The sequence below is a fragment of the Phoxinus phoxinus genome, assembly GCF_949152265.1.
Source record: "Phoxinus phoxinus genome assembly, chromosome: 1".
NCBI lineage: Eukaryota > Metazoa > Chordata > Actinopteri > Cypriniformes > Leuciscidae > Phoxinus > Phoxinus phoxinus.
This window is the reverse complement of record NC_136876.1, coordinates 4,541,797-4,569,662: the sequence shown is the minus strand read 5'-3', so window position 1 is coordinate 4,569,662 and position 27,866 is coordinate 4,541,797. Positions and strand designations below refer to the sequence as shown.

The 27,866-nt window shown below is 40.6% G+C and overlaps 2 protein-coding genes and 1 long non-coding RNA gene across 3 annotated transcripts in view; 2 read left to right on the top strand and 1 right to left on the bottom strand.

The window, feature by feature from the left end:
* LOC306999735 (uncharacterized protein) overlaps positions 1-27,866 on the bottom strand; it is a 501,826-nt gene that overhangs the window by 230,372 nt on the left and 243,588 nt on the right. The window lies entirely within an intron of this gene.
* Positions 22-27,177, top strand: LOC306999618 (uncharacterized protein). Its single transcript, XM_079614476.1, has 3 exons — positions 22-279; positions 18,928-20,443; positions 26,161-27,177. The coding sequence occupies exons 2-3, from the start codon at positions 18,933-18,935 to the stop codon at positions 26,201-26,203; spliced, it is 1,554 nt and encodes a 517-aa protein (XP_079470602.1). The 5' UTR covers positions 22-279; positions 18,928-18,932; the 3' UTR covers positions 26,204-27,177.
* Positions 8,331-9,510, top strand: LOC307003417. The gene is made up of 3 exons (XR_013798698.1): positions 8,331-8,525; positions 8,619-8,930; positions 9,107-9,510. It is a non-coding gene; the product is annotated as an uncharacterized lncRNA (long non-coding RNA).

Sequence of the window (27,866 nt, the reverse complement as noted above, 5' to 3'; positions counted from 1 at the left end):
TCGCGCTTAGAAAGCAGACGGGAAGCACACTGTCTTTCACTCTCTCATACACACATGTGCTGTTTACTGTCTCTTTGTAACATCATCACAGTGTAAATCGTGTTAAAACTTCGTTGATCAATACTTCATGTATCCGTGTAATTAGCGAACTCTCTTTGACACTGGCGCTTTTAATCGTGATATCGCTTCATTCGCGCGTGTGTTTGTCCATGCAGGAGTGAGAGAGCAGGACTTCCGGTGTGTTTTGCTCATTTCGCCTCTTACTACTCTTCTTTAAAGGTATGTTTGTACTCTTAATGGTTATATAATTGTTTTTACTTTAAGTTTCAATGTTGAAATGAATGCGTAGTATCGTGACAAATATAAGTAAATGATTAGATTACATACTTATTAAAATTGACTTTATATTGCCCCCCGAGTAATGAATGTGGGAAATTTCAAATCTATACATGGGAATATAGATAAATATGAATGAAGTTTGACACAGGAAACATTACATCTTCTTTATTTTTAAGAGTTTTATGATCATTTCAGTTTCTGTACAAATATGTAACATGTTAATAATGGAATTACTTTATTGCAATTGATAATTATTATAAAGTCAAACTATATTTAGATTAACATGTTATGGTGTTGTAGTTATTTGCCTGAAGAGGTTCATAAAGAGAGGTTATTTATTATTTTGTTTTATTATTGGTGATTTATCCATGTTATATTGTGATAAGTATTGTCTTTCAGTGTAGCAGTTTTACAGTCTTTAGTCATCTCTCTGACTCAAATAATGTGTTTCTAACAGCAAACACTCAGAATAAAGTGAGATGATCTGCTGATGATCCTGAATGGCTTGTTGAATGAGTGTTGATAGTAGGGCTGGGCGATATGGCCAAAAAAAAATATCACGATATTTTTTTTTATATCAGTCGATATCGATAATTATCGATAAATGTCAAATCTTTATTTATTTCAAGTTTAAAGACAGATTTTTACTCCAACGTGAAAGCTGTAGAAACCAGAGCGTTGTGTTTTTAAACTACTCTTTATTGTCAGAACATATCATGACAAACACTTGCCAAACAGGTGAACATTCACAAATCCGAGGTAGAACAATCAAACATTTGTCATTTTTCCTTAACAAAATAAATATCTTTATTTCAGTAGAATTAGCTCGAGTTAGGATGCAGATTTACTTTTATGTTCATTAACAAAAACAGTAACATCTGTTAAAAAAAAGTAACAACATTATTTTTATTTGGTAAAATGTAATATTCTTTAGTTTTATTAAAATTAACCATTGGTCATCCAGCATCATGCATTTAGATCATGATAACCACAGATAAAATGTAACTTTATGGTTTCTATGGTATTTATGAAAACCAGTAGCCTAAATACATTATTAAAAACTGTAATTATATTCCATTAGTCCTTTAATATATTGTCTACATTAATAATATTATACAATTCAATATATATATATATCCCAGATTTCATGGTGCAGTTAATATTTCTAGGCTAACGTTACAGTAAATCCGTGGTAAATGATGGGAATGTGTAGACGGAAAAGCTTCTGACTGTATCGTTGCGCACAGTGTTTCTCATGTTCGTCAGCGCGGTCTCATCTGCCTTTAACCCTTTCGCACGTATGATCACACCCGTGTGATCAGTCTTGGCTGGTCCCTGGAGCGTACGATCACACCGGTGTGATTAGAACGGTCAGCGCATGTGCTTTCGCGCGTTGGCTGGCGCTGAGCCAGAGATGGACGTGCTCGCGCTTGTCATATATCACAACTATTCAGTGTTTTCAACCACATAATGTTTATTTTAGGTTTCAGGCATTTAAAATCACATAAGTACTAGCAAACCAATGAATTTGAGTTTGTAAAATACACACAGATGTCTATGGAAGCGCCAATAATAATCCTTTCCATCATAATAAGACGACATGTTTTATTCATATCAGATACACAATGTGTAAGTAGCTTTACATTTTACCCTATTCTTCTCCCAGTTAACCTGCCACTTACTTTCATGTATTTCGTGAGAAGTGGAGGAATTGACGTGTTGTAAATCCAGCACAAACTAACATGGCGCCGCCCATCGCGCATACAGCTCAACTAACGCGATCGTTATAAAAGTGTTTAAACAACCAAACACATCCACATGCACACATTTGACAATCGGAATATCTGTGTTTCATGCTATATCTAACATATTTTTGAATATTTTGAATCAAAAAGAGAAAATTGCATAAAAGCAGATCATCATTCATTCAGCGCTGTGTTGTGTTTGCGCTGTGTCAAGTGACAAGCAATGACGTGTCACCATGGAAACGATAAAGTGACAGGTTCTAAATAACGGTCGCCTTGAAAAACTCACGCTGGGGGGTCAGTTAGAATATTTTAAACTTACGTGTGAAAGGGTTAAACTGGTTTAAATCACTGAGACATTTGTGTTCCTCGCTGAATTCAAGCGCTTCTCACTGGATCTCGTGTCTGAGACCGATCAGAGTAAACGTGTCTGCTCTAGTGAGCTCGCGCTCGCGCTGCCGTTTGGACTTTGAGCCGAGCGGATAAACGGTCCGTGTGGCGTGCGCGGTTCAAATGAGATTCGTTCCGCTTTTGGCGCAAAAACATTATCGAACATTTATCGAACTCTTGATATCGTTTTATCGAAAAAAATTATATCGCGATAATTATCGTTATCGTTTTATCGCCCAGCCCTAGTTGATAGTCTGAGGCTCATCAATATTAACAGATCTGCTGAAAACACTCTTTATTTCATGACAATAGTTCCTGTTTTCACCTCATTTATTATGCTGATGTCTTCAGATCTCCTGTAAATTGACACTTAAAGCTTATTTCATTGGTGTCAGCAGACTGAGGGGATTTGGCTACTGTATGTAAGTTTATTTCTGTGTTTATGATTTTTCTTACCATTATTTATATTTTGAAGAATTTAAATGATTTATATTATTTTCTGTATTTTTAGATACCTTTATTTTAATGAAGAAGCAATGTTATGATAAGTACAAATAATTAAAAACAATGAATGAATTGGCATCAGTTACTGTACGATAAATAAATAGACAGACTTTGTTTGGGAGGTTAAAGGGATAGTTCACTTTGAAATTAAATGTTGGTATGTTTTAGCTTACCTGAAGTGCATCCAAGATGTCGGTGTCTTTGTCTCCGCAGTAGGGCTGGGCGATATGGGCAAAAAAAAATATCACGATATTTTTTTTTATATCAGTCGATATCGATAAATGTCAAATCTTTATTTATTTCAAGTTTAAAGACAGATTTTTACTCCTAAGTGAAAGCTGTAGAAACCAGAGCGTTGTGTTTTTAAACTACTCTTTATTGTCAGAACATATCATGACAAACACTTGCCAAACAGGTGAACATTCACAAATCCGAGGTAGAACATTCAAACATTTGACATTTTTCCTTAAAATAAATATCTTTATTTCAGTAGAATTAGCTTGAGTTAGGATGCAGATTTAACTATATACAATTTATGTTTATTAACAAAAACAGTAGCCTAACATCTGTAAAAAAAAAGTAACAACATTATTTTTATTTGGTCAAATGTAATATTCTTTAGTTTTATTTAAATTAACCATTGGTCATCCAGCATCATGCATTTAGATCATGATAACCACAGATAAAATGTAACTTTATGGTTTCTATGGTATTTATGAAAACCAGTAGCCTAAATACATTAAAAACTAATTATATTCCATTAGTCCTTTAATACATTGTCTACATTAATAATATTATACAATTCAATATATATATATATCCCAGATTTCATGGTGCAGTTAATATTTCTAGGCTAACGTTACAGTAAATCCGTGGTAAATGATGGGAATGTGTAGACGGAAAAGCTTCTGACTGTATTGTTGCGCACAGTGTTTCTCATGTTCGTCAGCGCGGTCTCTGCCTTTAAACTGGTTTAAATCACTGAGACATTTGTGTTCCTCGCTGAATTCAAGTGCTTCTCACTGGATCTCGTGGCAGAGACCGATCAGAGTAAACGCGTCTGTTCGAGTGAACTCGCGCTGCGCTGCCGTTTGGACTTTGAGCCGAGCGGATAAACGGTCCGTGTGGCGTGCGCGGTTCAAATGAGATTCGTTCCGCTTTTGGCGCAAAAACATAATCGAACATTTATCGAACTCTTGGTATCGTTTTATCGAGAAAAATTATATCGCGATAATTATCGTTATCGTTTTATCGCCCAGCCCTACTCCGCAGTAGTTTCAATTTTGATATTTTTAGGTCAAACCGTTCTTGTCTGTCAGTCATATAATGCAGGTATATAGGTAATGTCTCCAAAAGCATGCAGAGAAAAGTCCAAATTAAAAATTCCCCATCGTAAGTGCACATTGATGGCCTAAGACACGAAACAAACGGTTTGTGTATTAAAACGAACAGTATTTATATAGTTACTTAGTCTGCGCAAGCGCCGGAAGGCTCCGGAAGTGATCTCTCTCTCATCTCTCCCGGATGAGTTCGCGCGAGCTTGCGTAAATATATTTTTTTACATCGGTTTAAACATCCCGGATAAGTTCAAACTAGTACCATTTCTATTAGCCGTCCTCCCTACAATCTCTGTTCTGTGCATAGGTTCTGGTGTAAACAATGAGTGACGTACACGCGAGAGAGATCACGACCATTTTTGTCATTAACACTGAGTTGAATGTATTTTTGTATATTGATAATTGATGTTTGATGTTGTTTGGTACAGCATGCTTTTACATGTTTTTAATCACATGTGCTCTCATTTCCACATTTAGGCCCAGATGCAAAAAAAAAAAACCTTAAAGGTGCTGTATGGAGTTTTTCTACTAAAATGAATCCATTTTTTATTACCTGTGTGTGAAGGGGTTGTAATCTCACAATAAAATGATCCACTTGGCGGGTTTAGCTTGTAACGTAAATGACTCGGACTCTGGGTTCATGCGAATTAGCTCAATAATATAGGGAATTTTGGAAATATTAATAATCATAACTCATGGTCATAATTCATAAATCGCTTATACATTTACTTTATCAATTTTCGGTATTTACCTCCTAACTGGCCTGGTCTCGTTTATCAAATCAGTCACTTGTCCACCAAGTGTACCTATGTAAGATAGCTTATCACAGATCAGCAAAGGGTATTACCGTGTTTACAAACTCCACGAAAGTTTATCTTCTGGCCATGAACATAAAACTTTCTGAGTTTATGAATTAAAACTACTCAAAGTAGTCTATAATATCGAGCGTGTAGCTTAATTAGATCTTTGGCATTTCAGTGATTTCATAAAATGGCGTTTTCAAACACAGACACAGTCAAAGTATGAATGGGTTTTAATAAATGTCAAAACTAGAGATTTTACATGAGCTAGGACATAAGAAATAGCGTGATCAGAGTGAATGAAATGAAAGGGAGAAAATAAGAAGAGAGAGAAAATAGCTGGTAATGATTACAGACAGAAACCTAATTTCAAGAGGCACCTGGACTCAGCTTCAGAGCGGTCAATACTTGCGAGTTTGTTCTCTGTTCGGGTGATGCTGAGAGGCAGGGAGCGCGGACGGTGTCCTGTTGGTGCTGCGTCTTCTGGTGTCGCGGGAAGCTTAAAAGGCTCACCGAATGTAACGTTTACCAGAAAATAAGATTCATCTCCCGTGAAGGAAGAGGCAAATAACTTAGTTGCAAAGAACGGCAGCTACGACTCGAACATGTGTTGTCCGAAGGAGCAGGCCGGTGCCCTTCTCAGATGTTCCTTGGAGAAGCGTTGCGCGGGGGAGAAGAGGCAGGAGGTGAGGTCAGAGAGCGAGAAGCTCGCTGGAGAGGGGTTTTTTTTCAAGAGAGCTCTGGTTAGTTCTGGTTAGGGAAGAGAGGGGGGCTCTACTTTTTAAAGACCCTGCTTACACCTTCTTTTTGGGACAACAGCAAATCGGATCTTCTGATCTGGAGCGGGAAAGATGTTTCTTTGTTTGTGAAGAAACGCCTACTTTGACTATGTCAATTGAGAGATCGAATTTAACATTCATAATTAGAAATATGGTATTTCCTAGAATAAATGCATATTATTGTACTTTGCAGTCAAGATTCGACTCCGGCATGTTTTTCCCATTACAATGACACCTCGAATGACGTGTCTGCATGAAAGGAATACAGGGTTACATAATTTCCTCATATTAATAATCATAACTCATGGTCATAATTCATAAATCGCTTATACATTTACTTTATCAATTTTCGGTATTTACCTCCTAACTGGCCTGGTACATAATTTCCTCATAATCACTAGCATAGTGATTTTGATTCACATAATAACGTTGCATATCCACCTCATACATTATCTTGACCAATTATACACATAAAAATATATATCAAAAACATTGCTATTGGATCATATGTGGACATTTTCAGTTTCAGAGTCCATGAGTGTGTGTGTGTGTGTGTGTAATAGTGGAATGTCTTTAAGGCATCACGTGATCTTGGAATGGGAGTTTGAGGATGTTGAGTCATTCAAAGTTCGGACCCCCGTGACAACGACTTTTGTGGGTCACATGACGTAAAACAGGGTTACCTTCTGTTTTTGGCACTGAATGGACAAGGGTCCCTCTGGGGAGTTACAAAAATGCAGTGTTTCCGCTACATTTATTCTGCCGTGGTGGGCCGCCGCACCAAAAATCCTCCCGCCACGGCTGCAGCTTCTCAGTGAGCTCCGATATTGTGCATAGTCTACTATTGCGTTATTGTTAAGCCCCACTAAAGGCATAAAAAACATGTAAAGTACCACAACGTTTTTGTGCACTATATTCCAAGACTTGTAAAGTCATTCGATAGCATAATGTGAGGTAAAAATTAATATTTAAGTCGTTAAGTTAAAGTTAATGGAAACTCGTCTCTCCTCAGTCATTCTCCATTCAGCATTCAAACAGCGCATCACATTCGGTTACGACCGCTACGTCAGTAATACGATGACACTCTCTCCAAGATCAATGTTCCCATTGTTATACTTTATTTGTAGATAAATGTCTATGGTTTGCATTAAATGACTTTTTTTCTTGCTGGAGTTTATTGCGCAGTCTAAATCATATTCCTTTCTCCCGGGTGTCTGTAAGATTACAGCACTGGAGTAGAGAGCACTATGAATTGTTCTTCATGCGCACTGTAACTGAAATTTAAAACTGCTCAAACTGTTGCATAGATTAGATATAATACACTAAGCATCAAATATCTCTTCGCTTTGAACTTTTCAATGTAGCGCTGCACGCTTTGAATTTGACTTTGAATGCACCGTTGCTTCAAGTGCATCATTCTGTGCATGGGATGCGCATAATCGCTTTGCCGCTCTAAATTGGAGCCTTTCATATTATAATTAGGGCTGGGCAAAAACTTTTTTTTTTTTTTTCGATTAATCGTTTTTTAAAATGTGGTCTATTAAAAATTCTATTGGTCTATTATTTTTTTCCCCATATTTATTTATCTATCACCCAAAAGCCAGTATTAGTTTGCACTTCATATAGGCTTGCAGCCTCTGTTACAGCTAATGCTGTGAGATTTTATGTTAGTTTTATCTTAACATAAAATAACCTGGGCCCGTATGTATAAAGCCACTCAGAGTAAAATTTTAGTCTCAAGTCTGTCAAAATTCTAAGAATTACATAATTTTACTCTTATTCCTAAACTTAAGAATAAGTGTGATTCATAAAGGTTCCTAAGTGTTAAGACTTGGTCTCAGCTCCTAAATTATTTAAGAGAGCTGGAGAGGTCTCCTAACCAGTTAGGAGTAACAAGATGGCAGCAGAGAGGAGGAGGCCGCGCAGTTTCCAACAACGAAAGAATGTGTTGGAATTATATGATGACAGAGAGTTGATCAAACGATACAGGCTTGATCGTCAATGTATTATTTTTGTTACTGACTTAGTAAGAAATTCTATAACTTCTCCCACTCTACGAAACAATGCTTTAACTGCAGAAATGAAAGTTATAATGACTCTGCGTTTCTTGGCGACTGGAAAAATGCAGCAATGCACCAGTGATGACTTGGGGCCATCACAGTCCACAGTTAGCAGGGTCTTAAATACCACTGTTGAAGCACTGACCACATCAGACATAGTAAGGCAGTTCATTGACTTCCCAACTGACCTTCAAACTATACGGCAAAAGCAAGCAGATTTTATGAGGATTGCGGGTTTCCCTGGAGTTGTTGGAGCCATCGATGGCACCCATGTACGCATCATTGCTCCAACTGTAAATGAGGAGACATACATAAATCGAAAAGGATTCCACAGCATCAATGTTCAAGTTGTATTTGATGCCAATTACAAGATCCTTGATCTTGTGCCAAAATGGCCAGGGTCAACACATGTTGCTCGGGTTCTTTCCCAGAGTGGCCTCACTGGGTTATTCGAACAAAATTATGTTCGCCCTGGATGTCATCTGCTGGGAGACTCGGGTTACCCTTTGAAACACTGGCTTCTTACCCCTTACAGAAGACATCAAGGAGAACAGCAGCTCAATTATAACAGGTACTGGACTGAACTGTAGACAAGATACAAATTTTGTTCAATAATTCTTGACTTATCTGAGCCATGTTCTTTTAATGTTTTAGCGTCATGAAGAGCACACAAAGTAACAAGAGCTGTGGTGGAGAGAGGAATTGGACAGCTGAAAAGAAGATTCCATGTCCTTCATGGAGAGATTCGACACTCACCTGAGCGTGCTAGTCGCATTATTATGGCTTGTGGCATTTTACACAATATTTGCAAAGCTCGTAACCTCCCACTGCTTGATGATGATGATGACAATGACGATCCTGATGACGATGACAGTGATCATGATTATGATGAGAATGATGACAATACCACCGGCCACACATTACAAAGCATTTCAGGGAGAGCAATAAGGGACTGCTTTGCTAACTTACATTTTGGGTAAGCAAACTTGTAGACAATAAGTAACAACAAACAAATTTGTCCTTACACAATTTTATTTACACAAATTATATGTACAATCATTGAGTATTCTTAATTCTTTTCAGTTTTAGTGCGTAATATTCATTTTGAATTTCCAGAAACTTAATTTGTAATTTGAGCTTTTTTCTTTTAAGGGACTCAATATCGTCCTCAGGGGCTGCGCCCTGTGCAAACCCAGTGTCTTGTGAGGCAGAAGGCTCATCTGGAGGACACAGGGATATGTCCTGAGATGATACAGGAGAAGATGCATCTGATGGACCGGCTCCAGCATCATCCACACTACATTTACATGCAGAAAATATTAAACAGAGCAAACATGTTCAATACGATGTGGTGTTTGTATTTTAATAAAAGGCAAACACATTATTACATGCATAATTTACTTCTTACCATCTTTGTAACTCCTTCAATTTGAGAAGTGCAGGGTCTGGGGCATCTGGAATGCCACAAATAGAAGGATTGGCCGTTCCAAGTATCTCCTCTACTATTTCGGCAATCTCAGACAGAGGTTTACATGGAGGGCCCCCACCTGTTTGACAAGAACTCATGCTGACCACATGGAGACAATCATTTAATATAAAAGGGTTTAATAGGCTAAAATAAAATGTACCAGTGGCTCGCATGCTTTCTTTATATGCTGCAATTTCCTTGCGTGTTGTTGACAACACATTGAACCACCTTTTCTCACAATCCTCTGCTGAACGTCTTGTCCGAGGAAATGCAGCATTTACTGTCAATACAATCTTTTGCCATGCATTTTTTTTGTCTGTGCTTGTTAAAGTCGGACTGAATTTTCCTCTTATCACGTCCTTCCATTTAAGGACTGACTGCACTAGAAGAAGATTTTCTTCCTTGGACCAGTTTGGTTTTCTTTTTGCTTCCATTTTTTTAACAGTTTTCAACTTTGGTCTTTCCTTTATATAGCCTACAGCTGTGAGTGCAATTTAGAATGATGTGATTCATCAGCTTAATTACTTAAGTAGCATCACATTTTTCCATTTAATTAATGTGTTGAAACTCAATTAAAATTGTGTGAAATAAATGCATGTACTTATTTGTAATCTTTTTGCACAATGCAAAACTACATATTTTTAATCAATTTAAATATTGAAATAATTGCAATGGCTTATTTAAATAATGAATGAATTGTGTCATGCTGCTGTGACCTCACCCTTGCAGGCTCACTATTGGCTGATTTCGAGGTTGAGGGCGGCCATTTTGGGTTCACATCATTGAAGTCCTTAGTTTGCAGCACTTAAGTCCCACTTCAGTCAGCACTTAAGAATCAGTCTTATACTTTACTGAAAGTTGCTTTTAGCTGCTTTATAAAAGTCTCCTACTCTTAGAAAAGTCCTACTCTTTACTAAGTATTTTTTTATACTTAAGTCAAAGCTTGAGACTATTCTTAAGAGCATTTCTTAGAAGTTTTATACATACGGGCCCTGGGCCCGTATGTATAAAGCCACTCAGAGTAAAATTTTAGTCTCAAGTTTGTCAAAATTCTAAGAATGACATAATTTTACTCTTATTCCTAAACTTAAGAATAAGTGTGATTCATAAAGGTTCCTAAGTGTTAAAACTTGGTCTCAGCTCCTAAATTATTTAAAAGAGCTGGAGAGGTCTCCTAAACTAGTTAGGAGTAACAAGATGGTAGCAGAGAGGACGCGGCCATGCACTTTTCAATGAAAATATGATGTATTGTAGTTAAATGAGTTGATCAAACGATAACAAAGTTTAATCTTCTTTAGTAACTTACCTTTAAGAAATTGTATGGCAATGAAATGAAAGTAATAATTATATTTTTGGCAACTGGAAAAATGCAGCAGTGCACCTGTGATGACTTGAGTCCTTCAGTCCACAGTTAGCAGGCTCTTGAATAGCACTATTGTGACACTGACCACACCAAATATACAGAAGTGGCCAAAAGTGATGTGCAAAGTTTTTTTTTTAATGACCCTACAAGTTTGCTTAAACCATCAAATTATGAGGAAAATATTTTTATATTTATATTTTGTTAAGAAGAACAAAACACTAAACTTAGTGAAGGTATTTATCTTACAAAATTATTTCAAGTTACCTTTATTTCTACAGTGCTTTTTACAATACAGATTGTTTCAAAGCTTTACATAGATTACAGGAAAATAATGTAACAAAGTTAGTCTTGGCTGTACAGGAACTCTAGAAGAAAATAGTGTCATTGTCCTGCTTAAGTAAGTTCAGTGTTGATTCATTTCTACCAGAAAGACTCGGAAAAATGACGTGACAAAGTATACATTTATTAACAGCCCATCAAGCAAGTATTGTCTTATAAGATTCTTTGGCATAGGCCCTGCCCAGAGCTCGCAATCCGAGGGTAACATAATCTGCATTTCCTGCCTGAAGACGAAGGCAGGGGCGCAGCCGACCCCCCGAGGGATGAGGTATGGACAGATGAAGGACCCCCGGGTGGTATGGGCAGGGACCATCCTGGTGGTGGTGGTGGGGAGGGACCATCCTAATAAGTGACGTGACAATTTCTTCCTGGCAGAACTTAAGCTAAAGCTTTAATTTCCAATGTAAAAAATCATTAGTTATCTAGCTATTTAGTTGATTTATCTATACAGCCAGCAGGCAGATCAATATTATTGTTTAATATTAAGTGACAAAAAAGGGCAAACTACAGCTACAGGTTTTAGAAAAACTAAAAAGCTCACAGGAGAAAAAAAAATCATACATTGTCTGCAATATAGTCATTTATTCATATTTCATTGTCCTCTCTTGTTTATTCACGTGTTCATAATTTCTTTGTTTGACAGCCTGGCTAACAATTATGTCTGTACAATTTGGGATGTTTCATTGTGTTATCACAAATAAACAATTGACTCCAGGCACAACTACACAATACGCTTACAAAATATTTAACACATTTTTAATACTATTTGAATAAAGGGTGAATCTGACAATTTTCCTTCAATACTAATTTGTGATCATTTTGCACAATGCAAAGCAATTAAAAAAAATAATATTTAAATATTAAAGTTTCAGTGTCTTAATTAAATTATTTTATTATAATTACATTACTTAATTGGTGTCATGCTGTTGTGACCTCACCCTTGGAGGCTCACTATTGGCTGATTCAGAGGTTGAGGACGGCCATTTTGGGTTCACATCATTGTAGTCCTTAGTTCACAGCACTTAAGTCCCACTTTAAGAATCAGTCTTATACTTTACTGAAAGTTGCTTTTAGCTGCTTTATAAAAGTCTCCTACTCTTAGAAAAGTCCTACTCTTTACTAAGTATTTTTTGACACTTAAGTCAAAGCTTGAGACTATTCTTAAGAGCATTTCTTAGAAGTTTTATACATACGGGCCCTGATCCTGTTTGATCAAGGCATGAGACTGTTCTGACTTTTTCAATAATCGATTTTTCATCTTGCATCAAAATCCCGTCTATTCACTGTATGCTTTTAAAATATAGAGTTGGGTTCTGTTTTAATGTACCCAAGTGTACCTAAAATAAAAATAGTTTAATATACAGGTTTGCAGCTCTTAATTTCTTTTGATTAATTAACCACTTGTAAACTTATGTTCACTGTTCTTTTTTACAAATACAAGATTTGTGTGAGTCGAATCGAAATCGAATTGGAACATCTGAATCGATACCCAGCCCTAATTATAATACTTAGGGGAGGTTTAAACACCTGGGGCAAGGGGGCGTGGCCCATGGGAATATCACTCATGGGCGACGCCCCCTCCCCCTGGGGAAATGGGCCTGCCACCACAGCTGGAAAAAATCCTAGAGGAAACACTGACAGACTTCGGCAGACTTAAAGACGCCAGTGCGGCCTACAATCGGCCCATCATTGTTGGGGGTCCTTTTGAGATTCAGGCAACACCACGTGGCTGTAAGTGCGGACATTCGCCGAATGTTCCATCAGGTTCGCCTGTTGCCTGAGGACAGACCTCTACTCCGCTTCATCTGGTGAGATTTACACTGTGAGAACTGCCCAGACGTTTATGAATGGCAGGTTTTGCCATTTGGTACAACCAGCAGCCAATGTTGTGCCATTTTTGCTGTGCAACAGCATGCTCGGAATAACCAAGAGAGTTACCCAGGTGCTCTACAAACAGTGCAACAGAGTTTTTATGTGGACAACTATCTGGCAAGCTTTCCAACCGCATCTGAGGCCAAGCTAACAAGCAATCAACTGCGCAATCTCCTGTCAGAGGGTGGATTTGACCTCAGACAATGGGCCAGCAACCAGCCATCAATGATATCACATCTACCCACAGAAGCAAGGTCTTTGGCTGCAGAACAATGGCTTGGGCAGAACAGGACTGATCCAATGGAGCCAACTTTGGGTCTCAGGTGGAATTGTGCTGCTGAAACATTAGGATACCACTATCGTCCCATTGAACATGCCGCACAAACCATGAGAACAGCCTATCAAGTACTAGCAACTCAGTATGATCCATTGGGGTTCATTGTGCCTTTCACCACACGAGCAAAAGTGCTCATTCAACAGCTATGGTCCAAAAAAAGAGAATGGGATGACCCAAACTTACCCCCAGATCTTCAAGCTGCCTGGAACACATGGGAAAGTGAGTTACAGCATCTTAGTGCCATAACCATTCCTCGCCGTTACTCATCAGTTCCTAATGATGTACAACGGAAGTATGACCTCCATGTGTTTTGCGATGCATCTGAGAGGGCGTATGGGGCAGTAGCTTACTTAGTAGAGTACACAGAAGATGTCATCCATACTTCCTTTGTTATTGCTAGATCGCAAGTTGCTCCCAAGAGGCAACAGTCCATGCCTCGCTTGGAACTATGTGCAGCATTAGCGGGAGCACAGCTAGCAAAGCTTTTGAAAGATGAGATCACTCTTACTATCCAGCAGACAATTCTCTGGACAGATTCTACAACTGTGCTGGAGTGGCTTCAGTCAGACTCTTGTAGATTCAAAGTCTTTGTCGGAACACGAGTCTCAGAAATACAAGAGTTGACATAGCGCAGTGCTTGGCGGTACGTGGACACGCAGCAGAACCCAGCGGACGATATCACTAGAGGTAAACCACTCTTAAGTTTTACTGTGCCTGGTCGCTGGAGTCATGGACCACCATTTCTAAAACTGAGTTCCGAACACTGGCCATAGAGACCTGAACAGACAAGGTCAGATGAGTTACCTAAACTGAAGAGTCTCACTATCTGCTGCCTAACCACTACACAACCAGATCAAACCCTTCCACATGCCATTCAGTTCAGCACATGGAAAGAGTTAGTGGAGGCAACTCGACAAAGAGCGACAGATGATTCAACAAACACCCAGCTCATTGATCATCGTGAAGCAGAATTGATCCTATTGAGAGAGTGTCAAGTTCAGAGCTTTCCTGAGGAAATAACAGCCCTCAAAGCACAAAAACTCATACCAAACCACAGTCGACTAATGTGTCTTGCTCCAGAATGGGATCCAGTGACTAATGTACTAAGAGTCGGAGGATGATTACGGAGACTGGAAAGCCCGAATGTTGAGCAAATTCACCCGATAGTGTTAGATCCGCAGCATCCAGCAACAAAGCATCTCATTAAAAACTTTGACGAGCGCTTGTTGCACCCAGGTACGGAAAGAGTGTATGCAGAAATACGGAGGCAATACTGGATCTTGCGGGGACGTCAAGCGATTAAACACCACCAGCTTAACTGTTCATCCTGTCAACGATGGCGAGCTCAGCCTAAAGTACCACAAATGGCAGATTTGCCACCAGAGCGGCTCAGGCTTCTCTGTCCCCCATTTTATTCTACAGGAGTGGACTGTTTTGGCCCGTATCATGTCAAAATAGGCAGAAGGATTGAGAAACGTTGGGGTGTCATTTTCAAATGTCTCACCACGAGAGCTGTCCACATAGAGCTTCTCAACTCAATGGATGTGGATGCTTTCTTGCTTGCTCTTCGGCGATTCATAGCCAGACGTGGCAGACCAAAGGAGATCAGGTCAGATTGTGGCACAAACTTTCGTGGTGCCGATCGAGAACTGCGAGAAGCCTTTGCAGCTATGGACTCCCAATTAAAAGAGCAGTTAGCCGAGTATCAGATCCTCTTCAAGTTCAATCCGCCTAATGCTCCTCATTTTGGTGGTGTCTGGGAGCGAGAGATCCGCTCCATTAAAGCTGCTCTCCAAGTGGCAGTTGGAAGTCAGTCTATCTCTGAAGATGTCCTGTCTACCGTTTTAGTAGAGGTAGAGGGAATTCTAAATTCAAAACCCCTCGGATACGTCTCAGCAGACGTTGCAGACCTCGACACCATTACACCAAACCTCCTCATGGGGCGGCGGGATGCGTCTCTTCCACAGGTGGCGTATGCCTCAGGAGAAATGGGGCGGCGCAGATGGCGCCATTGTCAAAATCTCGTGGACCAATTCTGGACTCAATTTACAAGGAACTACTTACCAACGCTCCAGACGCGCCAGAAGTGGCACAAACCATCAGACACTCTGACAGTAGGCTCAGTAGTCTTGATAGTTGATCCACAACTTCCCAGAGCTCAGTGGCCTGTTGGTAAAGTGGTTAAGACTGTTGTCAGTAAGGATGGATGTGTGAGAACAGCAGATGTTCTTGTCAAGGGTAAGGTGTACACCAGGCCAGTTGCGCGCCTTATTCTGTTGCCAGCCTTAGAGGACAACAAAGACCCTTAAAGAATTCTCTTAAATTGCACATTTGCTGCTCAAATGTGGGGGCGGCTGTTGTGAATTCTTTACATTACATTGTCTTTAAGTATTATCTACTGCTGTATTCTATAAGGGTTTATTATGTAGAATACTTAATACATACGGAGAGTATGTAGTACGCAATTTTATTGGATGCGGTTTTGGCGTAAGTGACGTGTTCTCCGTTACGCATACTGAGCTGTCAGAATATGATGCATATTTTCCACCCGTGCAGCATCGCTGAGTGCAGGATAAAAGTTATTGAAGAATTGAGTTTATTTCCTGACTTTATATTTGTAATACTGGATGTTTATACTGTTAAGATTATCTTTAACACTAAGCCTGTAAGTCGCGGGTATTTAGCAATCTTGAATCGCGGGTGTTTCGCAATCTTTATGTACATTAGTTTGGCATGTGAAACGCACGTGAAAGTGCCGCTAGCATCGTGGCTTATCTTGCTAATATTGGTAATACCTCGTTCAACTAGGGTTATGCATCTAAGATATTCTAGATGTATTATTCTGTAATACAATAATGAGGTCGCTGTATAATGTACTAGTGCTGTGTTGAAAAAATCGATTCACCAATTCTAAATCGATTTTCATATTAATTTCTAAAGATCGATCCGTAACTCAGAGGATCGATTTAATAACAGGCCTACATTTTCCCCATAAACACACTGAGACACGGCGACCGGCGGCGCTGCTAATGTGGTTTCTCTGAATCCACTTGTTGACAAGAAAGGAGGAATGAATCGTTCACACAGCGCGTTTTTTGGGCGTGCAAATTCGTTTTCCAGGCGCGCCTCTGTTCATGGTTGCATAGCAACGGCAGACGCAAAGGGAAAGCACGCGCTTGTTGAGAGGAGAAAGCGGTGCAAACTCGTGCAAACTGCGCGAGGAAACTGTGCAAACTGACGAGGAAGTATCATCAAATAATTAATTGATTTCTAGCCCTTGCATTAGCTTTACTACTAGATATATTCATTGAGATGAGAAATAAAAAGCCGCCCTGTACAGCTATGATCAGCTGTTCGGCCGAGCTTTCCATGTTGTTACGGAAAGGCCGTAACAGGCATAGACATGTATAAAGGCTAGATGGCTTACCGGCGCTGAGAGCCAATGGGACCCGACGACGTCACATGGCGGCCATCTTAGGACAGCACCGCTCGTCCAGTTATAACATTAAAGTCTATTGTGCATGTAGTGCTGAAATAACTATATTTTGCTCAATTTTCAACCGATTTTCAAACGGCTTGGTGTGTCATAAACGTCAGGGATGCCATGAAACACACAGCTACGCTGCAATGTTAAGCGTTTCTCAAAACGTGAAGCTACAATTTAAACATCGGCATCAGCACAAATCATAGCCACGTTAATATGGTTTGTAATAAACCAAAGCCGTTTGTAAATCCGTCAAGAATTCAGCAAGTTACGAGCACTTGTCACTCACCTTCCGTCCACAGCAGCAGGGAGCAGCAGCGCAGTCTCCTGACCTAAGATGGCCGCCAAGTTGACGACACAGCTGACTCCGCCTTGAGCCATCTAGCCTTTATACATGTCTATGGTAACAGGCTTGTTTTTGTCACATGACCTGTTGAGATGCATTGAAGTGCTTCTCACTGAATTTGCACGCGCATAAAACGCGATATGTGAACGGCCCCTAAAGTGGTATCGTGTGCGTTTCGTTGTATCTAGTTTAAAAGGCCTTTTAAATATGAACGCAGTTTTGGATTAAATAAAAGGACAGTCAATTAAGTCAAATAAAACACGTTTTATCTCCTGTTTAGTTGGTAACACTACATTAAGACACCATTCATTAACATTAATGCCTTATCTAACATCAATACATTGAGTGAACAATACATTTTGTATGTTTGTGAATGTTATTTAATACAAACACTTGATTGTTCATGAACAGTTAAAACTTTTGATTTTAAAAATATAAGATCGGATCAGATCGGATCGAATCGAATAATGATAATCGATTCAAGATCTTAAGAATCGGAATCGAATCGATTCTTGAAATTTGAATCGATACTCAGCACTATAATGTACCTTAGGTTGTTTATATATTCTGTTATATTCTGTTTGCTTTCTTATTCTGCTAAACACACTTTGAGAGAGCTGTTAAAATAGTCTAATCTGTCATGTAGGCTACTGTTTATCACAACAGTATGTGAGCATGTATGTTTAACATTTGGTTATTTACTTCTGTTTATTTGTTTATTGCAGAAACTACCTCAAATGCATAATTGATATGTTATATGGTGAAACCATGCACAAAATAAATGTGGAAAAGATATGATGACTCCTACTCCCTGATCAGAGTACTGAAGTGGTTAAGCCCATTAAAGAACCGGCATTCAGTGTGGCAATCCCCAACAACAGTGTCATGTTTACTGATTTTATGGAATACATGCACACTAGAGTTTTGTTTATTAAACAATTAGACTATAACATTTAGATGTTTGAAAACTGCCGAACTGACCCCAAATTTTGTCCACCCGCCGGCAGAATCTGGCAACACTGGCCCAGTGATGTCACTTCCTGGGTGTCACAATTAATAAATAGTTTCGAGGAAAATCAGTCCAGAAGTTAACAGGGTTGAGTGAAACATGTTGGACACAGATAATGCTAATAAAACTGTTAGTTTAAAACCAGTTAAAGCCCGCGGTCAGTCTACACTTTGAGCATGTTGCAAACACTGAAATGAGTTCACACTCTGCAGTCTTTATTACAAACAAATATGACAAAAAATGATCATTCCAAAAATATACAATCTACTGCACTTTACTGCAAAACTGTGTTTTTTCTCACCGCGAAATTCACTTGATCTTGTGTTTCCGGTGTCCCACATTCACATGCGTATGAATGGACGTCAGTGGAAGGAAAAGTTTATTGTAACTGGCCCTTAATAATTAAGTTTTTAGTTTAATGAACTAAATATCATCTATCTAAATGTTGGTGTCAAAATTATGAAACTATTGTATATTTTTTAATGTATTAATATTACATTAGATAATTGTCATTGATCAAATATATTTAATATTTCTCACTACTGAAATATGGTATTTATATATCATGTTTTAATAATTGAAGGTCAATGCTTGTAAATTTTCAGGGATGTATAATTTATAAAAAGGTTAAATTAAAAATAAATGATTGTAATATTTATATAAGTTGTTTACATCATGGTTTATGTCCTTTCACTTCATATCTCTTGGAATTGTTTTGATGTACTGAAAATTAAGTATTTTCTCTGTGATTTTAGACCCGATGGAAGAGAGCGAGGAGAGTGAAGAACTGAGAGAAGTGAAGGAGGAGAGTGAAGAACTGAGAGAAGTGAAGGAGGAGAGTGAAGAACTGAGAGAAGTGAAGGAGGAGAGTGAAGAACTGAGAGAAGTGAAGGAGGAGAGTGAAGAACTGAGAGAAGTGAAGGAGGAGAGTGAAGAACTGAGAGAAGTGGAGGAGGAGAGTGAAGAACTGAGAGAAGTGAAGGAGGAACATCATGTCCAACCTGGAGAAAAACATTTGAGTCGCTCAAAGACTAAACAGACATTTTTTAAGAAAAGAAGAGCCAAGAAATCTTTCTCCTGCACTCAGTGTGGAAACAGTTTCACAAGCAAACAACATCTTGAGCGTCACATGAGGATCCACACCGGAGAGAAACCGTTCTCCTGCACTCAGTGTGGAAACAGTTACACAGCCAAACATAATCTTGAGATTCACATGAGGATCCACACCAAAGAGAAGCCGTTCTCATGTGATCAGTGTGGAAAGAGTTTCAAGCAATCAGCACACCTTAAAGAACACATAAAAATCCACACAGGAGAAAAGCCGTTCACATGTGATCAGTGCGGAAAGAGTTTCCCACAAAAAAACACTCTTAATCTTCACATGAGGATCCACACCGGAGAGAAGCCGTTCTCATGTGATCAATGCGGCAAAACATTTCTTAGTTCATCAGCCCTGAAGAAACACCTGACAGTTCATACGAAGGGGAAGCCGCATTCATGTTCTGTGTGTGGAAAGAGTTTTTCACGGCTGCAATATTTACATACACATGAGAAAATTCACACTGGTGTGAGAGAGTACATGTGCTTTGAGTGTGAGAAGACTTTTACTACAGCGGACAAGTTAAAAAGGCACCAGAGAATTCACACTGGAGAAAAACCTTACAAGTGTTCACACTGTGACAAGAGATTCAGTCGATCATCATCTCTGAAAACACATGAGATGATCCACACTGGAGAAAATGCCTTCAAGTGTTCACACTGTGACAAGAAATTCAGTGTGTCATCATCTCTGAAAACACATGAGAGGATCCACACCGGAGAGAAGCCGTTCTCATGTGATCAGTGCGGCAAAACATTTCTTAGTTCATCAGCCCTGAAGAGACACCTGACAGTTCATACGAAGGAGAAGCCGCATTCATGTTCTGTGTGTGCAAAGAGTTTTTCACTGCTGCAAACTTTAAAAGTACATCAGAAAATACATACTGGTGTGAGAGAGTACATGTGCTTTGAGTGTGAGAAGACTTTTACTAAAGCGGAACATTTAAAACTGCACCAGAGAATTCACACTGGAGAAAAACCTTACAAGTGTTCACACTGTGACAAGAGATTCAGTGACTCATCAACTCTGAAAACACATGAGAGGATCCACACTAAAGAAAAGCCGCACACGTGTGATCATTGTGGAAAGAGTTTCTCTATTAAAAGTGCCCTGAAGCTGCACATGAAGATCCATACAGTGGAGAAACCACATCACTGCAGTCTGAGATCACGGTGAGTAGTTCATCTTTATCTGCTGAGAAACAAAATCTGGAATCTTGAAGTTAGTTTGGCTTTGTGTGCTTTTCCTGCAGCAGCTCACCATGTGACCTTTATTTTTCACATGCATTTAGTCCATAGAAATTGTATTTACTGCTATATTTACGATTGGTAGATGTTTTCACACAGTGGCCCTCATTTACAAAACGAGCGTACAACAGAAAATTGGGCGCACGGTTGTTTCCATGCAAAAAATTGGCATTTATTTATCAATATGGACAAGAGCAGTGGCTATGTTTAAATCTCACATCAGGTGCCCGTTCTTTGTACGTCTCTAACTCAGTTAGCTGGATTTGATTGTTGGCGATTTAGCATGATCTTGGATTGTTTGGTTCTTCGACGCTCATCCTGGACTTGCTGTCATAGCAACAGGTGCGTAAGCTTGAACCTGCTCGCGAGTAGGCTTATTTTCAATTCATTTCTAATTTATGTGTATAGCGCTTTTCACAATACATATTGTTTAAAAGTAGCTTTACAGAAAGTGCATTTCAGAAATGTACATAGAAATACAATAAAAATAGTTAATAAAAAATACAGTTAGTTAATCATGTATTAATTTCAAGGCATAACATTATCGTCGGCGTCGAGTCGTCCCCTCACGGGCGTCGAGTCGTCCCCTCACGGGCGTCGAGGCGTCCCCTCACGGGCGTCGGTCGAGGCGTCCCCTCACGGGCGTCGGTCGAGGCGTCCCCTCACGGGCGTCGGTCGAGGCGTCCCCTCACGGGCGTCGGTCGAGGCGTCCCCTCACGGGCGTCGGTCGAGGCGTCCCCTCACGGGCGTCGGTCGAGGCGTCCCCTCACGGGCGTCGGTCGAGGCGTCCCCTCACGGGCGTCGGTCGGGGCGTCCCCTCACGGGCGTCGGTCGGGGCGTCCCCTCACGGGCGTCGGTCGGGGCGTCCCCTCACGGGCGTCGGTCGGGGCGTCCCCTCACGGGCGTCGGTCGGGGCGTCCCCTCACGGGCGTCGGTCGGGGCGTCCCCTCACGGGCGTCGGTCGAGGCGTCCCCTCACGGGCGTCGGTCGAGGCGTCCCCTCACGGGCGTCGGGGCGTCCACTCACGGGCGTCGAGGCGTCCCCTCACGGGCGTTTGTTCCAACAAATTAATGACGCAAATTTCTCTCACGAGAAAAGACGATATCTCTCAAAAACTGCTCTAAAGGACTTCCCGGATCACCTCCGTTTATAAAGCCGCGATCTAATCCTGTTAACCTGAAATACCACATGTACTTGCATCAGGAAAACAATGTTGATCACTGCGCATGTGTAGCGACTGAGCGAGTTGTTTGTGTTTGGAGCTCCGTCGAATTGATTCATAAATCCTTGATTTTCTTCTTTACACATTTTATAAAGGAGCATTTTTCTATTTTAAAACGTTTGAACATATCTCCGATACTATTCTTTTTAAAAACAATCGGATTGCTTTGAATTCGTTACTTATATCCAACTTTCCGAACTTCTGCTACTAGCCTTAGCCCGCTAGCATTGCATGCGTGGTCTCGCCTATTTCAGTGATACACCCACATCACTGAAAGGATACGGGTTCTATCCAGGATTTCAGTCCTAAATTAGTAGTGATATTGGTAGTGTCACTGCAAATTTATTGCTCTTATATCAAATAAAAAAAAAGGAATGGAATCAAAAAGTATGCAGTTGACTGACTAAAATGTCTTGGTGTGTGACGCTATACCATATCACAAATGTGGAAACAAAATGGCCAGGATCTGTGCACTCAATCATTTTCAGTCTCACATGTAGCACATTATTTGAACATGGAAACGGAAAATATAAGTATCAAGCACACTGTATTACATAGGCTACACGTATGCTGAGCCTAACAGAACTATATTTTTCCCCTCACGGGCGTCGGTCGAGGCGTCCCCTCACGGGCGTCGGTCGAGGCGTCCCCTCACGGGCGTCGGTCGGGGCGTCCCCTCACGGGCGTCGGTCGGGGCGTCCCCTCACGGGCGTCGGTCGGGGCGTCCCCTCACGGGCGTCGGTCGGGGCGTCCCCTCATGGGGCCGTGCATTATCATGTGCAACATGGGGCCGTGCAGTATCATGTGCAACATGGGGCCGTGCAGTATCATGTGCGACATGGGGCCGTGCAGTATCATGTGCGACATGGGGCCGTGCATTATCATGTGCGACATGGGGCCGTGCATTATCATGTGCGACATGGGGCCGTGCATTATCATGTGCTACATGGGGCCGTGCAGTATCATGTGCGACATGGGGCCGTGCATTATCATGTGCAACATGGGGCCGTGCATTATCATGTGCAACATGGGGCCGTGCAGTATCATGTGCGACATGGGGCCGTGCAGTATCATGTGCGACATGGGGCCGTGCATTATCATGTGCAACATGGGGCCGTGCAGTATCATGTGCGACATGGGGCCGTGCAGTATCATGTGCGACATGGGGCCGTGCATTATCATGTGCGACATGGGGCCGTGCATTATCATGTGCAACATGGGGCTGTGCATTATCATGTGCGACATGGGGCCGTGCATTATCATGTGCGACATGGGGCCGTGCAGTATCATGTGCGACATGGGGCCGTGCAGTATCATGTGCGACATGGGGCCGTGCATTATCATGTGCGACATGGGGCCGTGCATTATCATGTGCGACATGGGGCCGTGCATTATCATGTGCTACATGGGGCCGTGCATTATCATGTGCGACATGGGGCCGTGCAGTATCATGTGCGACATGGGGCCGTGCATTATCATGTGCGACATGGGGCCGTGCATTATCATGTGCGACATGGGGCCGTGCATTATCATGTGCTACATGGGGCCGTGCATTATCATGTGCGACATGGGGCCGTGCATTATCATGTGCTACATGGGGCCGTGCATTATCATGTGCGACATGGGGCCGTGCAGTATCATGTGCGACATGGGGCCGTGCATTATCATGTGCGACATGGGGCCGTGCATTATCATGTGCGACATGGGGCCGTGCATTATCATGTGCTACATGGGGCCGTGCATTATCATGTGCTACATGGGGCCGTGCATTATCATGTGCGACATGGGGCCGTGCAGTATCATGTGCGACATGGGGCCGTGCATTATCATGTGCGACATGGGGCCGTGCATTATCATGTGCGACATGGGGCCGTGCATTATCATGTGCGACATGGGGCCGTGCAGTATCATGTGCGACATGGGGCCGTGCATTATCATGTGCGACATGGGGCCGTGCATTATCATGTGCGACATGGGGCCGTGCAGTATCATGTGCGACATGGGGCCGTGCATTATCATGTGCGACATGGGGCCGTGCATTATCATGTGCGACATGGGGCCGTGCATTATCATGTGCTACATGGGGCCGTGCATTATCATGTGCGACATGGGGCCGTGCAGTATCATGTGCGACATGGGGCCGTGCATTATCATGTGCAACATGGGGCCGTGCAGTATCATGTGCGACATGGGGCCGTGCAGTATCATGTGCAACATGGGGCCGTGCAGTATCATGTGCAACATGGGGCCGTGCAGTATCATGTGCAACATGATAATAAGCTTTTACGCTGTCTATTGAAAGTGGCAAGGCAAGTTTATTTATATAGCACATTTCATACACAGTGGTAATTCAAAGTGCTTTACATAGAAGAAATTAAAATAATTACATAAATAATAAAAGAAATAAGAATACCGGTAATTAAAACAGTTTAGAAAATAAAATACAGTGCAAACAGTCAGACGGGTAATTTAAACAGTTTAGAAAATAAAATACAGTGCAAACAGTCAGACGAACAGTGGATAAATGCAAAGCTAAACAGTGGTAATTCAAAGTGCTTTACATAGAAGAAGTTAAAATAATCAAAAGAAATAAGAATAATTAAAACCGTGTCTGAGATGGAAGTGATTGAGCAGGTTTGCGGTGCCACTGGACCTACAATCCAGGGACGTCCTCTGCTGGGGTGGTGTCTCACACCAGTATTGCCCAGTGGTGTCCCCCACAGAGCACGTTTCACTTTTGCTGTTTTAAACAAACAGCGAACCTCTATACTCTCCATAGTATAGCTAATCTTCACTCGCCTCGTCGGAGTGAAGCTCTCCCGTTCCCCTTCAAAATCTCTTCCAATCAGACAGCCCTAAAAATGAATAAAATCTTCCTGATCACAGTTTGGAAAATAAAATAATAAAATACAGTGCAAACAGTCGGACGTATTTTACATCAACCGGTAGCTATTATAGATCTTTCTTTTAAAAGGATCTTCTTACGACTTACATGTATCAACTTTCTTTTCTCTTTCAATCTTCTTACGACTTCCATGTATCAACTTTCTTTTCTCTTTCAATCTTCTTACGACTTCCATGTATCAACTTTCTTTTCTCTTTCATTTACTTGCACATTCTTTTCACTTTCCTTAGCCCTGCATTCACATTCTTAGTTCTTTCTCAGACGAAAACTTTAATATCGTCATTCAAATACTGTTCTACGAACAGTGGCACAATGCTCATTCAGTAAATGCAAAGCTAAACAGATGTGTTTTGAGTCTGGATTTGAATGTGGCTACTGTAGGAGCACACCTGATCTCTTCTGGAAGCTGGTTCAGCTGCGGCTGGCATAATAGCTAAAAGCGGACTCTCCTTGCTTTGAGTGAACCCTTGGTATTTCTAGCTGATGTGATCCTAATGATCTGAGTGTTCTGTTGGGTTTATATTCAGTGAGCATATCTGCAATGTATTGAGGTCCTAGGCCATTAAATTATTTATATACTAGTAATAATACTTTAAAATCAATCCTAAATGTGACTGGGAGCCAGTGTAAAGACCTGAGGACTGGTGTGATGTGTTCAAATTTTCTGGTTCTGCTCAGGATCATGGCGGCAGCGTTCTGTACGAGCTGCAACTGTCTTATGGTCTTTTTGGGAAGGCCAGTAAGGAGTCCATTACAATAATCCACCCTGCTGGTGATGAAAGCATGCACAAGTTTCTCTAAGTCATGACTGGAAACAAAGCATCTAATTCTTGCAATATTTTTCAGATGATAGTATGCTGATTTAGTTATTGCTTTGACATGACTACTGAAGCTAAGGTCTGACTCTAGAGACACACCAAGATTCCTGACTTGATTTTTAGTTGTTTGACCTCTAGAGTTATGCATTCACCTTGAGAACTTCATCTTTGTTTCCAAACACAATGACTTCAGTTTTGTCTTTGTTTAACTGAAGAAAGTTTTGGCACATCCAACTGTTTACTTCATCAATGCATTGGAACAGGGAGTCAATGGGGCTGTAATCGTTAGGCGATAGGGCTAAGTGAATTTGGCGTGAATGGCGTGAATTTGCTTTTCGTCGTGAATGGCGTGAATTTGCTTTTCCTTCAGTCCAACAAATTTGTTGACAGGCGGCCCTTTCACAACAAACGTTAAACAAATAAAAGGCCAATCAGCTTGTGTCGTGTTGGAAACTATGTGATTTCTCACAGATCATATGTCAAGCCTGCATCTAGAGTTTCATGACCAAACTAGTGATTTATAACACACATCATCTTCATGACATTAAAATAGATCATAATCGAGCTCAGCAGTTGTTGACCAGATTTGATGGGATTAAAATGACTATTATACTCAGTGATCTTGACTTTGAGCTTCACTTTTCATTTCATATTTGTCTCTCATTTGAAATCTCACATGATTTAATGTTTCTTTTAGACCTGATGGACGTGAACAAGGAAGGAAAAACAGAAGGCAATAAATCTGTCTCCAGCCCTCAGTGTAAAAAACGCTTCACATGTAAATCAAGGCTGAAGATTCACATGAGTTCACACTGGGAAGAAGCGGCTCTGGATTTCTCTCTGAAATCACTTCTCATTCTGAAGAAAGACCATTTAACTGTGATCAGTGCGGTAAACAGATTCATTGGGCATCAGTCCTGAAGAAACACAAACATGACTATTCACACAAAGAAGAAGATTCATTCGTAATATTACAGCAGAAAAGACACGGCGGTGTGTGTTTCAGAGCTGGAAGTCCATTACTACAGAAGATGAACTGAAAGAGCACCCGAAAATTCACACTGGAAAATACCTTTGAAGTTCAGGGAGCTGAAGAAGAGGCCATAACACCTCTGAGAGAGAAATTAATCTGATATTCGTTGTTTTTCATCAGAACATCTAGTTTATCTTCCACTTCTACTCTTCCATGCAAATACAACATAAAATTGTATGTAGCTCTGAAACTGGACTCTTTTCTTCTCTTCTTCTCTTGAGAGGATTTGGCTCTTATAAGTCAGTAAAGAGAGAGATCTGTCTAATTCACTTTTACTTAATTTTTGGCTTTGCTTCAAGTAATGATCGATTAAACTCATTACTCATTTTATCAACCGTTTTCATTTTATGCTAATTCAGCTTGAATCAGGATAAATGTTAGTTCTAAAAGACATGAAATATTGTTTGCTTTTTGAGTTTTCCATGTTTTAATTTTGTCAATAGAGCTTTTAAATGCCTAATGTAGTGAACAGCAGACATGATGGCACCAGAGGTCCATACTTCACAACAGGAGTCTCTTTGTCATACTGTGATTAAGAAGACAGAAGGATGTGATAGGACCCTCAAAGACAACTAAAAGACTATAGTAATCAGGACTGCCAGAGGTGAGGACATCAAAAACCCGTTGATCACTAATCTAATCACCGATTTTCACCTCAACTCCTTTGTTGTGAATGACCATGGACTGGAATGACCCAAACTGGCTAGGACATGGTTGGAACCAATGTTGTTTTCGTCAACGATGACGATAACGCAATTATTTCGTTGACGCACCTTTTTTTTATGACGATAACGTTACGATGACTAGCTAAAAATGGCTCTAAGGTGACTAAAACATGATGAGACGTTTTCGAGTTTTCGTTGACGAGACGAGATGGAACGAAAATGATTATAAGTCTGACGTTCACAATGTCATTTCTGCCTATTTTGCGTGAAATCGGTCTGTTTTGAGCTAAAAAAAAAAGTATCAGCAATGCCGCATTCTAATCGTTGTTGTACGATGTACGATCAATAATGAAAAAAATCCCATAATGTACGATAATTTCAGAATTGCCCGCAAATCTGAATCTCTCGGAATCTAGATAGAGCGAGCAAGAGCGCGCATGTGTAGCGCGCGCACAGCAGAGAAAGGGAGCGAGAGACCTTGCGTGTGTGTGCTAGTGTGCGTGTGTGCCTCACGAAGCGCATGTAAGGACCCAACCAATCTAATTATTCAGAAAGTCTAGTTTATTATGCAAAGGTTTTAAGGTTAACTGTTGTTTTATGAATTGCAACTTGCTGCAACCTGTCAAACCTAAGCCCATTTCCAATACTTTTTAACCTAAATTAATTTATTAAAGACTACTTTTTTTCTTTCTTTTTTTTTTACTA